The sequence below is a fragment of the Chiloscyllium punctatum genome, chromosome 6 (assembly GCF_047496795.1).
Source record: "Chiloscyllium punctatum isolate Juve2018m chromosome 6, sChiPun1.3, whole genome shotgun sequence".
NCBI classification, from domain to species: domain Eukaryota; kingdom Metazoa; phylum Chordata; class Chondrichthyes; order Orectolobiformes; family Hemiscylliidae; genus Chiloscyllium; species Chiloscyllium punctatum.
Window position 1 is genome coordinate 12,637,411 of NC_092744.1, and position 16,564 is coordinate 12,653,974.

A 16,564-nucleotide genomic window follows, 5' to 3' on the forward strand; every position below is an offset into this window, starting at 1 on the left:
CTCGGTAACATAGATGAGAGTCTCTGCAATGTTAAATTTCTGAGCTGCTTTAAGGGAGATTGAATCGCAGAAGTGTTACAGCACAGATGGATGCCATTCAGTCCAACATGTCTGCATGAGCTCTTCAAACGAGCATCATTACCAAGGGCCAATCTCCTGCCTTTTCCCCATACCCTGTGTGCTATTTCTATCCAAATAGCTACCCAATGCCCTCTTGAATGCCTCAATTTTATCTGCCTCCATCACATTTCCAGGCAATGCAATTACTTAGAATCGCTACAGTGTGGAATTAGGCCATTCGGCCTATTGAGTCCACACCGATCCTCTGAAGAGCATCCCACCCAGCCACCCATGGCTAACCCACTTAACCTGTACACAATGGGCAATCCACCCTAACCTGTACACAATGGGCAATCCACCCTCACTTGTACATAATGGCTAACCCACCTAACCTGCACACAATGGGAAATCTACCCTAACCTGCACATCTTTGGACTGTGGGAGGAAACCCGCATAGATACAGGGAGAATGTACAAACTTCACACATTCAGTCACCTGAGGGTGGAATTGAACCCAGGTCCCTCGTGCTGCGAGGCAGCAATGCTACCCACTAAGCCACCGTACCACCCCTTTATATGCCTGCTGTATGAAAAGGTTTGTTTTTTGAATAAGCAATGGTTTCACAATCCTATAAGCCAGCTGGATGTATTGAAGCTATGAACATTCAAAATATGACCCATCGTCTTTGAACGTAGACTAAAAAAAAGTGAGGTTCAAACACATTCTTGTTTTCCTCATTGAGCAATGGATTCCTTTGAAAAAATGGCACACTTCAAACAATCACAAATTGGATAACAATTATCCATTTTGTCATGTTAAACATTTTAAAGTGCAGCCAAACTGTAAGTCTGCCTGTTCAGGTGAACATAGAATAGAATAGAATAGACTTTCACTTTCCTATAGAATCTTCCACCTAAAGGTTCAGCTGTGATATTGGGCTTAAACTAAAGGTTGAATTATATGCTTTACATGTTGTACATTTGGTCTGAACCAAATTAGAATTTACTGTTGTCTGGCTTAATGATGTTGGGGTCAAAGTGTTGAATGGGAAAGGTTTGGAGGGACATGAGCCAGGAGCAGGCAGGTGGACTAGTTCAGTTTGGGATTATCTTTAGCATGGACTGGTTGGATTTAAGGGTGTGTTTCCATGCTGTATGATTCTATGACTGTATTAATTGAGATGGCAATATATCGCACACCAGGAATCCTACTTATATTGACAAGTTCATCATTAGCATACTGGATAACTCTTGTGTGATTCCTTTTAGAACTGTAGCACAGCACAAAAGAAGAGCATTTAGCTTTTTGAGTTTGTGTCAGACCAGTTTTGGAGCAAAATGAATCCCAGTGTGTTGTGCTGTCCTTGTAGTCTTACAGTCTGTTCCAAGTAGTTATATATTTTGTCTCTTTCACCACCGTGGTAAAGTGTTTAATACTCCAACAGTCTGCTGTCAAGATTATTTTTAAAACCCTCTCCTCACTTATCGTGACAAATTGAGATTCATGACTCCTTCATCACTGACTCCCCAATTGGAACAAAGAGTCTTTTGTCTCCATTAATGCTCTTCAATACTTTAAGAATTAATTTATTCTTACCCATGTGGTGGAATAAGCTCGAGTAGCTTATTGCTCTCCTCTGAACTGGAGGTTCCATACCTGGCGTTATCCCAGTGAACCTACACTGTATGGTCTCAAATGCTTAGGAATGTAGGAGCAACTGTAGGCCATTCAACCCATCAAGCCTGCCCCACCCTTCAACACGAGAATGGTTGTTTGAACACTTCAATGTCTTCTGACCACCCCATCCTCATAACCCTGTACACCACTGGTAATCCGAAATCCATCAATCTCTCTTAAACATACTCAAACACTGAGCCTCCACAGCCCTCACTCCTGGAGAATTCCAAATTCACAACCCTCTGAGTAAAATCATTTCTCCTTCTCTCAGACCTAAGTGACATCCCCTTTATTTTTAAATTGTGGCCCCTGCTTCTAGATTCGCTAATAAGGGCTTTAGTAAGAGCAAAGTACTGTGGATGCTGGAAACTCGCACAGAAAATGCTGGAGGAACTCAGCAAGTCTGGCAGCATCTGCGGAGAAAAAAAGTGAAAACGTAATGCTTACCTTCATCAAATATAAAAGTAGGCAAGTCGGCATGGACAAGTTGGACTGAAGAGTCTGCTTCGGTGCTGTACATCTCTATGCCTATGATTATCTATGACATGTTGCAGCTGTATAAAACTTTTGTCAGGCCACATTTGAAGTATTGTGCGCAATTCTGGTCCCCACACTATAGGAAGTATGTGGAGGCTATTGGAGAGGGTTCAAAAGAAGTTTACCAGGATGTTGCCTGGATTGGAGTGTATGAGCTATAAGGAGAGGTTGGACAAACTTAGTATGTTTTCGCTAGAGCATTGGACGCTGAGGGGCAACCTGATAGAAGTATAGAAAATTAGGGGCGGCATGGATTGTGGGAGTCTTTTTCCCTAAATGGACATGTCAAACACTAAGGGACATAGGTTTAAGGTGAGAGGCGGAGAGATTAAAGGAAATTTGCGAGGTAAGTTTTTTGCACAGAAGGAGGTAGGTGCCTGGAATGCAGTAGAAGAAAGTGAGAGTTGTAGATGTTGGAGATCAGAGTTAAAAAGTGTGGCGCTGGAAAAGCACAGCAGGTCAGGCAGCATCCGAGGAGCAGGAGAATCAATGGTGAAGGGCTTATGCCTGAAACGTCGATTCTCCCGCTCCTCGGATGTTGCCTGGCCTTCTCTGCTTTAGCAGCTCCACACTTTTTGAGCCTGGAAGACGCTGCCAAGGGAGGCGGAAGAGCAAGATACCATAGCAATGTTTAAGAGGCATTTAGACAGAGACCTGAACAGGCAGGCAATAGAGGTATGCAACCATGTTCAGGCGGATGGGATTAGTTGAGAGTGTTATCATGGTCAACACCTGACAAGACTACAATTTATTATCCATCCCCAGCTACCTTCAGAAGGTAACCACCACTTTGATGTGACAAAGTGAATTGCTAAGTGACCTCAGAGCCCAATTAAGGAAAGATCAGCAACCTGGGGTGGTATGGGGAAGTGACATAACGTGTAGAAACAGAAGTAGGCCATTCAGCCCATCGCATCTGCTTCGGCAGCCAGTAAGATCCTGAGTAAGAGCGACATATTTCCTTTCCTTAGAGAACATGAATGAACACATGATTATGAATTACTGCTAAGTTATTCAGTAAAGGGCAGCAAGGGTGGCTCAGTGGCTAGCACTGCTACTTCATGTGGCCAGGGGCCAGGGTTCGATTCCGCCCTTGGGTGTCTGTGTGGCATTTGCACATTCTCTCCGTGTCTGCGTGGGGTTTCCTCCACGTGCTCCGGTTTCTTTCCACAGACCAAAGGTGTGCAGGTTTGGATAATGTGGGGTGCTGCATTTTGTTGAGATGCTCTTCAGAGGCTCAGCATGAGTCAAATGCCCTCTTTCTGCACAGTGGGGATTCTATGAATCATATCTTATTTTCTTTTACTGCATTGTATCCTGTACAAGGATACCTAGCTTTATGGGAACTGTAATACTAATCTTTAAATTTTATTTTTTCGTTCTTCTAATTTATACGTAAGATTTTGTACCTAGGTATCCTTGTAATGGCAACTTTGTACACTTTTCGCTGTACTCATGTAGTCCTGTACTCGAGTTCATGTGATAATAAAACCTAATTCTGATTCTAAGCCTATTACCAATCAGATCTAACCTGAAGCCACATTTGATGCTGTAACTGTGTGACTTGGATTTCAAAAGGAGTCAGTTCTCCGAAGAAAAGTTAAACTGGACTCGAAATGTTAACTTTGTTTCTCCTTCCATACATGCTGCAAGACCTGCTGAGTTCCTCCATGACTTGCTGTTATTACTTCATTGCTGGGACTTGCCTGTATAACTGCTGTACTTCTGAAATACTTAACCAATTTTGCCGCTTTCAGCGTACAATTCTAATTAGAAGAGCAGGCATTGACATTGCAACATTATTCTTGCATAACTTTGCAGCCATGGTAGGCTAGATCACAGTTTCATCTTGGCTTATTGAACTGTCAGTTTTAATGAACACCCAGGAAGTGACTTAACCTTACAGCTATATTTCATTGATGAGTTATTTCAGGAGGGAGGGCGTTTTGCAACTTTTCTGGGCAATTTCCCCACTTGCTGAGAAGTAATATCTAAATTCTTTAGATAGTGTCCTCTTCCATAGTGACGACCCAGACCATAACATATAGGAATTAGGCCATTTGGTCCATCTGCGCTGCCGTTCAATGAGATCATGCCTTATCTGATCATCTCAACTCCACTTTCCTGCCTTTTCCCCATAATCCTGAATTCCCTTCCTGATTAAAAAAACTGCCTACCTCAGCCTTGAATATACGAAATGATCCAGCTTCAACAGCCCTCTGTGGTAAAGAATTCCACAGATTCACTCCCGTCTAAGAAAAGACATTTCTCCTCACCTCCATCCTCAATCCACGACCCCATAATCAGGGATTATATCTCTGGTCCTAGACTCTTCCACACACAGGAAAAAACTACTTCGCATCTACCCTGATAAGCCCCTGAAGAATCTTGTCTGTTTCATAAATGTTGCCTCTCATTCTTATAAATTCCAATGTGTACAGGCCCAAACTACCCAACCTCTCCTCATAAGACCTGGCATCAGCCAAGTGAACCCTTGCTGGACTGCTTTCAAGTATTGTTCCTGAGATAAGGGGCCCAAAATTGTTCACAGACTTATAGCTGTCTGAATATGTGTTATATAGTTTCGGCAAAAGCTCCCTATTTTTATACTTCATGCCCTTTGAAATAAGGCCAGCATTCCATTGCCTTCCCCATTACCTGCTGAACTTGTGTGCTAGTTTTCTTTATCATTCATACATGAGGCCTCCCAAAATCCCTCTGTTCTGCAGGTGTCTGCCATCTTTAGGATTCTGATACCTATCAGATGATGACGCAGATCTATTTGGTTTTCTTGATCGGGGAGGATCACCAAGTCCCATTTCACCCATCGCCCCTGCGCTGCTAGCCATTATTGGACCCTAGTCCAGCACTGCCTCCACTTTCAAATTCACATTCTTTGTTTTCAAATTCCCTCTTCCCAGTCTCAACAAACCATGGAGCTGGAGTGAATGCAGGATGCGGACCTTGACTGGGCCCAGTGTAGAGGAGAATGGGCCCAGCACAGACCTCAAGTGGGCTCTTACTTACAGGGAGGTGATAGCCTAGTGATATAATTGCTGTACTGTTCTGGGGGCTTGGGTTCGAATCCCACTGTGGCAGATGGCGGAATTTGAATTCAATAAAAAATCTGGAATTAGGAGTTTAACGATGACCATAAATCTGTCAGGGAAAATCCCATCTGGTTCACTAATGCCCTTGAGGGAAGGAAGCTGCCAACTTTACCCAATCTGGCCTCCATGTGACTCCAGATCCACTGCAATGTGGTTGACACTTAACTGCCCTCTGGCTAATTAGGGATGGGCTAACCTAGTGAGCGACACCTTCATCCTCTGAATGAACAAAAAGAACCTACCTTTCTGGGATGAGCACGGCCGAGATAACATCCGCTGACGTAGCAGCTGCCAATTCCAATCCCAGGACTTCCAGGATGAGCACAGGGCCTGGAATTGTAATTGGCAGCTGCGACATCAGCAGAGGCTATCTCGGCAACGTAAGCCCAGCAGTGAAAGCTGGAGCTTGAGGATCAGCGACTTCAATGTTGGTTGGATCCGATGGTGGTGAGGCATTGGTGGAAGGCTGTCACACCGACATCAGTGAGGTGGACCCAGCGCAGAGAGATGTGACACTGTCATTGGTGGGTCAGGTGCAGGCGGTGGTGAGAGAAGAGGAGTAACGGCCCAGCAACAAAAGATGGCGCCTGAGGATCGGCGAATCTGTTGGTTGGGTCCGGTGTAGACGACAGCGAGACAGTGGAGGAGAGATGGCGGCACAGGTGTCACTGGCTCAGGATCAAGGGATTCTCTTTAAACTAAATCTTGTTCTTACCTTATTCTTAAATTATTCAAAACGGCACTGAATCATGGTGACAGCTTTTCACTGTACTTTGTTGAATCCTTACTGTAAAATACACATGACCATAAAATCATTCATTCCTCCAGATCGCAAATCCTCCTGAAATACCTGCCGCCTTCCAAACCCTCAACTTTCATCACTGCCATTGAAAGCCATGCTTTTAGCTGGGTAAAAATAAAGTCACCATACTCCCAGTGGACTGCTCTCTCATCGGGCAGAGACAACTCTGGGTGAAGTTAACCTGACAGTCACCACACCTTAGGCAAGAGGCAAGATGCGACTTTTAATGGTGAGCTTAGCCATTGTAGTTCAGTGCAGTTCATATCACTCTGCATCACAAACCAGCTGACTAGCTAACTAACCCCCTGCCTAGGCTCTAGACAGTAGAATGCCTTCCCTAAACCTCTTCACTTTCTGACCTCCAGTTCTTCCTCTAAGATGTACTTTAAAATTGACCTCTCCTACCAAGATTTGAGTCCCCTGCCCTAATAGGGCAGCAAGGTGGCTCAGTGGTTAGCACTGCTGCCTCACAGCACCAGGGACCCAGGTTCAATTCCACCCTCAGGCAACTGTCTGTATGAAGTTTACACATTCTCCTTGTGTCTGTGTGGGTTTCCTCCCACAATCCAAAGATATACAGGTTAGGTGGACTAGGCATGCTAAGTTGCTTATAGTGGGTGGGCTAGCCATGGGAAATGCAGAGTAGGGGGGTTTGGGTGCTGTTCAGTTGGTCTGCTTCCACACTGCAAGGATTCTATGATCTCCTTCTGTTGCTCAGTGTTAAATTTGATTGATGTCTTCCTGTACCATATCTGAGGATGTTAAAAAGCCAACATGTTAGGTTTATACATTTTGGTACCCTTTTTGCATATTATTTCCAATTCCTTACTCTGAGCTTTGTTTATAATTTATTGGCTTTTTCCTTTCAAGTAAATCACCCTGAATTAAAATTATAATGAAAGAGTTTACTGAGCTAGATGGATTGCCTTTGTTTTTGACAAGAATATAGAAATCATACTTGCATTTGAACGCTGGAAGAGTTTGAACAGTTGTAGAAATTTGTGTTGTTTGGCGAAGTAACAGAACAAATGAAAATCTGCTGACCAAGATGTGCATAGTCTGTACAAAATGGGTGATCTGTTTTCTGGTGGCCAGTTACTGGCAGAGCGTTTTCACCCTTAATTCTCCAGTCTGATGTACTGTACGATTGTTTCAAAGTGACAATGTGTATGTGGTGTTCCCTTCAAGCTGCCATACAAAGCAACACCAGCAGATATGAAGGAACAAGAGAAAGCACAGAGTTGATAAGAAAATCAGCCATTTCTGTAGCTGTTTCAAATATCCCAAGAGCCTTAAGCGCGGTCACATCCATCATTAATGCAAATGAAATGACCTAGCCTTGTTTTAATCTAGAAGTAAATTCTAGATATCTTCTTGTAATAATCAATAAGATATTAATAGAATGTTTTTAAGATAGTTTTTTAAAGCAACATAGTCTGGATCCAGCCAAATCCAACAGTAGTAAACTTGGTCTAGTAATTGCAATCAAGTGGTCTCACTCACTACAAAATCCTTGATTCAGGTGGTTAACCTGGGCCCGTCAGGGAGCTCTTTCAGCCTCCTACACTCCAGTGAAAAAGGTTCCAGCCTATCCAGCCTTTCTTTATAACTCAAACCTTCCAGCGCTGGCAACATAGGCATAAACAGGGGACTTAGAATCTCCTCAGATGGGGGACCAACTCCGAGCTGGCTGGCTACAGCCAGTGTACTGTGTACATGTAAATAAAGGGTGACTTGGTGAGGGGATACTGGCCTCTGTGCAGTTATTTCACTTGGAATTATGGAATCTGACAGGACAGGTTAATGATCTCTGAGTAATGGCACCTATCGGTAATAGTGATCACAAAATGAATTACATTTACATTTAGATTTGATGTGAAGAATGGATCTAAGACTAGTATTTAAACTTAAATAGGGGCACTATTTGGGTGCCTGAATACTGATCCAGCTGGATGGAACTGTGCTATGAGGCTGGGAGATAGATCATTGCAGAAACAGTGGCATGTACTCAAAGGGATATTTCAGAAAAATGTAATTCCTACTACAAGGAAAAGTTCTAGCATCCATGGTTAATGAAAGATATTAAGCAAAACATCAGATTTAAGAAAAAAAATGTAATTGCTCTATGATTAGAGGAAGCTCAGTTGAGCACTGTCTCCAGTTCTAGTTGCCCTGTTACGTAAGGATATTATCAAGCTGAAGAGGGTTCCGAGAGATTTACCAGGATGTTGCCAGGTGTGGAAGGTTTGAGTAATAAGGAAAGGCTGGGCAGGCTGGGACCTTTTTCATTGGAGCATAGGAGGTTGAAAGGTGACCTGATAGAGGTTTATGAAATCATGACGGACACAGGTAAGGTGAATGATCGGGGTGTCTGCCCCCGAAGATGGCAGATTTGAAGACTAGGTGAGATTTTTAAGGTGAGAGGAGAGAAATTTAAAAAAAAGACATGAGGGGCAAATTGTTTACACAGAGGGTGGTTCACATATGGAATGAGCTTCCTAAGGAAGTGATGGATGAGGGCACAGTTACAACATTTAAAATACACTTCAACAAGAAAATGAGTAGGAAAGGTTTGAAGGGATATGGACCAGGAGCAAGAAGGTGGGAGCAATTTTGTTTGGGATTATGTTAGATATGTATTGATTATATCAAAGGGTCTGTTTCTGTGTTGTATGACTCTATGACTGATCTCAATTCAAAGAACAGCATAAAATATCTTAAAGATTAATCAAGACAAATTAATTTGAGCATGAGAAGAAGCTGACTAAAAATCTAAAAACAGATAGCAAGAGTTTCTGTCTGTATTAAAAGGGGAAAGAGTAAGTCAAGTGAGCATTGGTTCTCCAGACAATGAGAATGGGGGGCTAATGATAGATAATAAGGAAATGGTAGATGTAATACATAAAATTTTGCTTCTGTCTTCACTGTAGTGCATATAAAAGAATTGCAGTAATGCCTATAAATCAGGAGATTGAAGGAAGGAAGGACTTTATTGAAATTTAGTGACTGGGTCCTGATTGACTCCGTCCTTGAGACTTAAAAGGGACACCCAATGGGCTTTCACATGCATTAGCATTAACTTTCCAAAACTCAATCAATCAAGAAAAGGTTCCATTAGATTATAAAGGACCAATTTTTAAAAACTCATGGCAGCCCTTAAAAAGGTGGTGGTGAGTTCACCTCTTGAACCACGACAGTCCATTTTGATGTCAGTCCACACGCAATACCATTAGAGAGGAGACTCCAGGATTTTGACCCAATGGTCATGGGTTTGGAAAGCACTGTCTAAGGAGCCTTGGGTGAGTTTCTGCAGTGCATCTTGTAGATGGCATGCACTGCTGATACTGAGCATCGGTGGTGAATGGAGTGAACATGTAGTGCTAGTCAAGTGGGTTGCTTTGTCCTGTATCAAGCTTCTTGAGTGTTATTAGAGTTGTACACATCCAGGCAAGTGGGGAGTATTCCATCATTCTCCTGACTTCTGTCTTGTAAATGGTGGACAGGTTTAAGGGAGTCAGGAGATGAGTTCTCACTGCAGGATTCTTTGGCTCTGACCTGCTGTTGTTAACACAGTGTTGATATGGCACCTCTAGTTGTTTATTTTTATAACCACTCCAATCTAGAAGGAAGTGAAGCAGAAAACAGGAAACTGTAAGCCAGTTAGCTTGACGTCAGTTGTGGGAAAGCTGTTAGAATTGATTAATAGGCAGACGATATCTGGGCACTTGGAAAAGTTCCAAGGTGGTCAGATCAGTCTCTGGCCAGTGGTAACCTCACGCATGTTGATAATGGCAGTTTGATGATGGTAATGTCATTGAATGACAAGGGACAATGATTAAAATCTCTCTTGTTGGAGATGGTCATTGCCTGGCATTTGTGTAGCATGAACGTTACACAACACTTGTCCAGGTCCTGCTACATTTCTTCAGTAGCTGAGGAATCTTGAATGGTGCTGAACTTTGTGCAATTATTAGCAAGCTCATCTACTTCTGACCTTATGATGGAGGGGAGGTCAGTGATGAAGCAGCTGAAGATGGTTGGGCGTGGGAGACTACCCTGAGGAACTCCTGCAGAGATGTCCTGGAGCTGAGATGACTGACTTCTAACCACCTAAACCATCTTCCTTTGTACCATCTTCCTTCCTCCAACCAGCAGAGTACTGCCTCATTACTGTAATAGCGTGTCAGTTTATACTTTAGTCTCTGCAATAGGACTGAAGCCCATGATGAAATTTCTTTTGATCACTTCCTGGAGCCACATAATCTCTTTACCAAGGGAAGGGGAATGCTCCTGACTAATCCATGCTGTCACAGGCTGACAGTTTTACCCTATTTTCTATGCTACAATGAGAGTATTTGTCACTGCTTTGGGTGACAAAAATGGGACGGATTCAGGATTCCAGCCTTTGGCAGCACTCATCTCAATCTTCAAGTTAAATTTCAGAAAGTCACCGACTCACGCTCTCATGTATCTTGTGAGATTTGAATACAAGTCCTTTGTTATAAAGAAGATCGTCATAAGTGTATCAAGTTACCCAGACTCTTAATTTTTGGGGGTGAGGGGGGAAGAATGGTGTGTGTCTGTCTGTGTGAGAGAGAGAGAGACACTAAAAGCTGTAACGAATACTTGTTGCCCAAGTGAAGCCTGTACATGCGGAAGTGCATTCTGAAAACTGCAGTGCAAGTGCAGGACAACCTCACCAAATATGGTGCAGAACAGACGAATTTGAGGCTTACATATTATGGCCTGATCTGCACTTTAAAAGTAGAGAGTGCAAATTTCCTTTTATAATTTAGCCATGGTGGAGAAGGGAGCCAGACCATTTTATCTTTGTGTTGCATTGTTATATACCAAGGGTAAACAGACCCACTCAGCTCAGCTAGAAGGCAAATGGGCCATTTGAATTTTGAGTTTAATTCGACGTTCAACATTCTAGTGACACACATGTTTTGAGGAGTTCTTCAAGAATGTAAACAAACGATTGCCAACGTCCTGTTTCAGCTCAAGTATTTGGTTCAGTACTACTCACTCTTTACCATTAGGCTTGCTGTCATTCCTCTCAGGCAATTTTTTTTTGTCAGATTCAGCACCATAAGATTTTAAAATCTGGATTTAGTGTCCTGTTTTAGTGGGACGACAGCTGAGGCTGCCAGTTATCTGTGAATTGTTGTCAACACTCAATTGTATTGATGATTAGTAACCCTGCGGTTTTACAATGCTCATTGATGTTTTTGAATACTCCCATGGCCTCACTCTTTTCTTAAATGTCCTCCAACACCCCTGATTTTCCATTACTCTATCATTGATAGCAGTGTCTTCAATCGCCTTGACTTCACGGGTAAGCCATGGCCTAGCAGTGTACTGTTGCTGGAATCCAGAGATGTTCTGAGGAGCTGAGTTTAAATCCCACCACAGCAGATTCAACGTCACCATTTTTTTAAAAATCTGAAATTATTACATCTAATTCTGACAGTGAAACCATTGTTGTAAAGACCCATCTGGTTCACTAATGTCCTTTAGGGAAGGAAACTGCGTACTTGTGACTCTAGTCCCACAGCAATATGGTTTACACTTTAACTCTGACCTCTAAAATAGCCCAAGCAAACCATTCAGCATTTTATTTGAGGACACCTGGGAATAGGGAATAAATTCTGGCTCAGTCAGTGATATCCATATCCCATGAGTGAATTAAGAAATGCTTTTGAATTTGCTCCTGAAACCTCGCTCCCACTTCATCTTTCTGTTATTTTTATATCCCAACTCCTCTTCTCTCTCTGTTTTAGTTGAACTGCTTATTTAAATACCCCCCATTGTTTGTTTACCACCATAACTTTTAGTCTATTTATTGAATTAACCTGAGTCCGTTATAACAATAAGATTGGCTTTGTTTAAGTTCAGTTTTGTATGTGCCTGGATGATTTCAATGTCAAACTTAAATGGAATTCCAGAATGTTCTGTCACTATTTCTGAGTGGATACTTTACCTGCTCATAGCAAAATGCTAAGTGTGAGATAGCTTCATCCCTAGTTGGTTCGAAACATATTGTTTCAAGAAAATATTCATCAAACTTATGTTCTAGACCATCCTTTTTCATTTCATTGTCCCAGTTTGTGAAGATTAAAGTCTCCCACAGTTATTAAATTGTTTTATTTTAACAATATCCAATTATTTCTTGTTCAATGCTCTGCCCACGGAATAATGGATAAAGCTGTGACATAGTGGCAGTGTCACTGGACTAATCATTCAGAATGCATTCCCCGCCCTGCCCCCTCCCCCCCCACCCCCCCCCCCCCCCACCCCCCCACACCCCCCAGTAGGTTAACGCTTTGGGGACACAGATGTAAACCCCGCCATGACAGGAGGTGAAATGTGAATTCAGTAAAAATCTGGAATAAGAAGTTAGCCAGTGTAACCACGTTGAATGTACTTTAACAACAGTGTCCTTTAGGGAAGGAAATCTGCCATCAATACTCAGTCTGGCCTAAATGGAGAATCCAGGAGTTGAGAGTGTGTTGCTGGAAAAGCACAACTAGTTAGACAGCATTCGAGGAACAGGAAAATCAACATTTCGGGCCAGAGCCTTTCATTAGGATCCTAATTTCCTAATTTCCACCAATACTGATTCTACTTCATGATCTTCTCAAGCAAGATGCTATCACACTTGCATCCTTTTTGTCATTCTTGATGAAGGGCTTCGGCCCGAAACGCCGAGTTTCCTGCTTCTCGGATGCTGCCTGACCTACCTTGCTTTTCCAGCACCACACTCTCAACTCTGATCTCCAGCATCTGCAAACTTCACTGTCTCCTGGAGATTCCAGGACCACAGTCCACAGGGTCGACTCTTAAACGTGCTGGTTAATCGGGCAGTATTTAATGCTAACCTTCCCGGTGACACCCTTATCCCTCGAATGAATAAAAACAAAATAACTACTGTTCAACAGCCTGTATTTTCTTGACTCAAATCCTAATTGCCACCAATACTGATTCTACTCAGGATTTATGCACATCTGGATAAGAATGATGTGATCAAGGATAGTCAGCATGGTTTTGTGAAGGGCAGGTCGTGCCTCACAAACCTTATTGAATTCTTTGAGAAGGTGACGAAGGAGGTAGATGAGGGGAAAGCGGTAGATGTAGTATATATGGATTTTAGTAAGGCGTTTGATAAGGTCCCCCATGGTAGGCTACTGCAGAAAATACAGAGATATGGCATTGAGGGTGAGTTGGAGGTTTGGATTAGGAATTGGCTCTCTGGAAGAAGACAGAGGGTAGTAGTTGATGGCAAAGATTCATCTTGGAGTGCCGTCACTAGTGGTGTTCCGCAAGGATCTGTTTTGGGACCATTGCTGTTTGTCATTTTTATAAATGACCTGGAGGAAGGGTTAGAAGGTTGGGTGAGCAAGTTTGCGGATGATACGAAAGTCGGAGGAGTTGTAGACAGTGAGGAAGGATATGGCAGGTTACAGCGGGATATAGAGAAGCTGCAGAGCTGGGCAGAAAGGTGGCAAATGGAGTTCAATGTAGCTAAGTGTGAAGTGATTCACTTTGGTAAGAGTAATAAAAAGATGGATTACTGGGCTAATGGTAGACTACTTGGTAGTGTGGAAGAGCAGAGGGATCTTGGTGTCCATGTACACAGATCTCTGAAAGTTGCCACCCAGGTAAATAGTGCAGTGAAGAAGGCATATGGCGTACTGGCTTTTATTGGTAGAGGAATTGAGTTCCGGAGTCCTGAGGTCATGCTGCAGTTGTATAAGACTCTGGTGCGGCCACATCTGGAATATTGTGTGCAGTTTTGGTCGCCATACTATAGGAAGGATGTGGAGGCACTGGAACGGGTGCAGAGGAAGTTTACCAGGATGTTGCCTGGTATGGTAGGAAGATCCTATGAGGAAAGGCTGAGGCACTTGGGGTTGTTTTCTTTGGAGAAAAGAAGGTTTAGGGGTGATTTGATAGAGGTGTACAAGATGATTAGGGGGTTAGATAGGGTTGACAGTGAGAACCTTTTTCCGCGTATGGAGTCAGCTATTACAAGGGGGCATAGCTTTAAATTAAGGGGGGGTAGATATAGGACTGATGTTAGGGGTAGGTTCTTCACTCAGCGAGTCGTAAGATCATGGAATGCCCTGCCAGTAGCAGTAGTGGACTCTCCCTCTTTATGGGTATTTAAGCGGGCATTGGATAGGTATATGGAGGATAGTGGGTTAGTGTAGGTTAGGTGGGCTTTGATCGGCGCAACATCGAGGGCCGAAGGGCCTGTACTGCGCTGTATTGTTCTATGTTCTATGTACTCCATGATCTTCTCAAGCAAGGTGCCATCACATTTGTGTCCTTTTTGTTATCCTGAACTATCAAGCCCACCTCTCCTCCTTTGTCATTCTGTCTGTCATACAGAAATATTGTATGCTCTGGAATTGTTTTTTCAACCTTTATCCCCTTGTAGTCGTGATATAGAGGTGCCGGTGTTGGACTGGGATGGATAAAGTCAGGAATGGCATGACACCAGGTTAAAGTCCAACAAGTTTATTTGAAACCACAGACTTTCAGAGTGCTGCTCCTTCATCAGTTGGAGTGCATTGCACTTGACGAAGGAACAGCGCTCTGAAAGCTTGTGGCTTCAAATAAACCTGTTGGACTATAAACTGGTTAAAACCGGGTAAAAACAGTGATTGGTGTCGTGCCATTTCTGACTTTGTCTCTTGTAATCTTGCCTTGAAAATGGTAATTCCATCTAAATAGTTTACTTCTATTTCTTCCCTCTCTTATTGCAGATGCTTCAATCATTGAAAAGCATCTTGTATTTCAATTTTCTGAGTTCTGTTCATGGTACTTTTATTTTGTTAAGTACCCTGTCCCTTCTTGCTTGGTTTTACCCATATTGGAATGCCTCAATTTTTCTCTTTAGATTTCTAAATTTCCCAACACCAAAAGTCTCCCCCTGTTTCCCAATCCTGTTCATTTAAAATGACTGGTGATGCCACTTTTGGAATATTGCATGCAATTCTGGTCTCCTTTCTATCAGAAGGATGTTATGAAACTTGAAACGGTTCAGAAAAGATTTACAAGAGTGTTGCCAGGGTTAGAGGGTTGAGCTATAGGGAGAGGCTGAACAGGTTGGGGTTGTTTTCCCTGGAGCGTCGGAGGCTGAGGGGTGACCTTGTAGAGGTTTACAAAATCATGAGGGGCATGGATAGGGTAAATGGACAAGGTCTTTTCCCTGGGATGGGGGAATCCAGAACTAGAGGGCATAGGCTTAAGGTCAGAGGGGAAAGACTTAAGGGCAACCTTTTCACAGAAGTTGGTGCGTGTTTGGAATGAGCTGCCAGAGGAAGTGGAGGAGGCTGAAACAATTACAGCATTTAAAAAGCATCTGGATGGGTATATGAATAGGAAGGGTTTAGAGGGATGTGGCCAAATGCTGACAAATGGGACTAGATTGGGTTGGGATATCTGGTCGGCTTGGACGAGTTGCACTTGAAGGGTCTGTTTCCATGCTGTACATCTCTATGACTCTAAAACCATGTCCTATCGTTATACAAATATGAATCCAATAAATACAGTTTGTTGTTACAAAAATCATGTAAATCATCTTAACACTTTGAAGTTTTGTTTTAATGTAGGCGGGGACCAGGGTTTATTGAACAGCTTCTTCAGCAACTGGGCAACAGCAGACATCAATAAGCACCTGCCTTTCATTTACAACCTCAGCAGTGTCGCAATCTATTCTTACCTTCCTGCTTTCAAACAGTAAGTACGTACTAAAGTAAAACCTTCAAAAAATATAGCTCAAACCTGATGGTTATTTTCTAAAAAAGCAAGAGTGAACCATTTGCAGACGATGGGAGACGGGTAGGGCTATCTATATTCCCTTTGCATAGACGCTCAGTGAACCAACCAGCATTCTTCTTTAATGTAACTGTTCCATATCTCTACGGATCAGTTTTTTTGGAAGAATAATTGTTCCTTGTATTGAGAGAGCCAGTTGCTGTTGAGCCCCAGATACCTCCCTTGGTCATAGTTGAGAAAATTTACTCCATTTTTAGAATCCTGAAAGAATGGGCAAGAGAGCATCATGGGATGTGTTGAGCCTTCTACACCGTTTAGCATGAACGTGACATAACATTGGGCTCCAACTCCATTTCCCGTCCATTGCCCATGATCCTCGATTCCCTGAGAAACCAGAAATCTCTCTAGTCCCAGCCTTAAACATGTTCAATGACAGAGCATGCACAGCTGCCTGGAGTAACAAATTCTAGCAATTCACGTTCTAAAACAATAACCCTGCCCTATACCAGTTCTGTACTTTAACCTCTTCACCCAAGCTTCATTTCTGTCTCTCTAGCCAGGGAACAGCAGTTGTTTCTGATATATGTTATTT

General features: G+C 42.8%; 1 protein-coding gene across 1 annotated transcript in view; it reads left to right on the top strand.

The window, feature by feature from the left end:
- The window catches only part of LOC140478717 (glycogenin-1-like), an 85,523-nt gene that overhangs the window by 49,846 nt on the left and 19,113 nt on the right, over positions 1-16,564 (top strand). Inside the window, exon 5 of the mRNA XM_072572021.1 lies at positions 15,807-15,933. Coding sequence (XP_072428122.1) covers positions 15,807-15,933 — 127 coding nt within the window. The remainder of the gene's footprint in view (positions 1-15,806; positions 15,934-16,564) is intronic.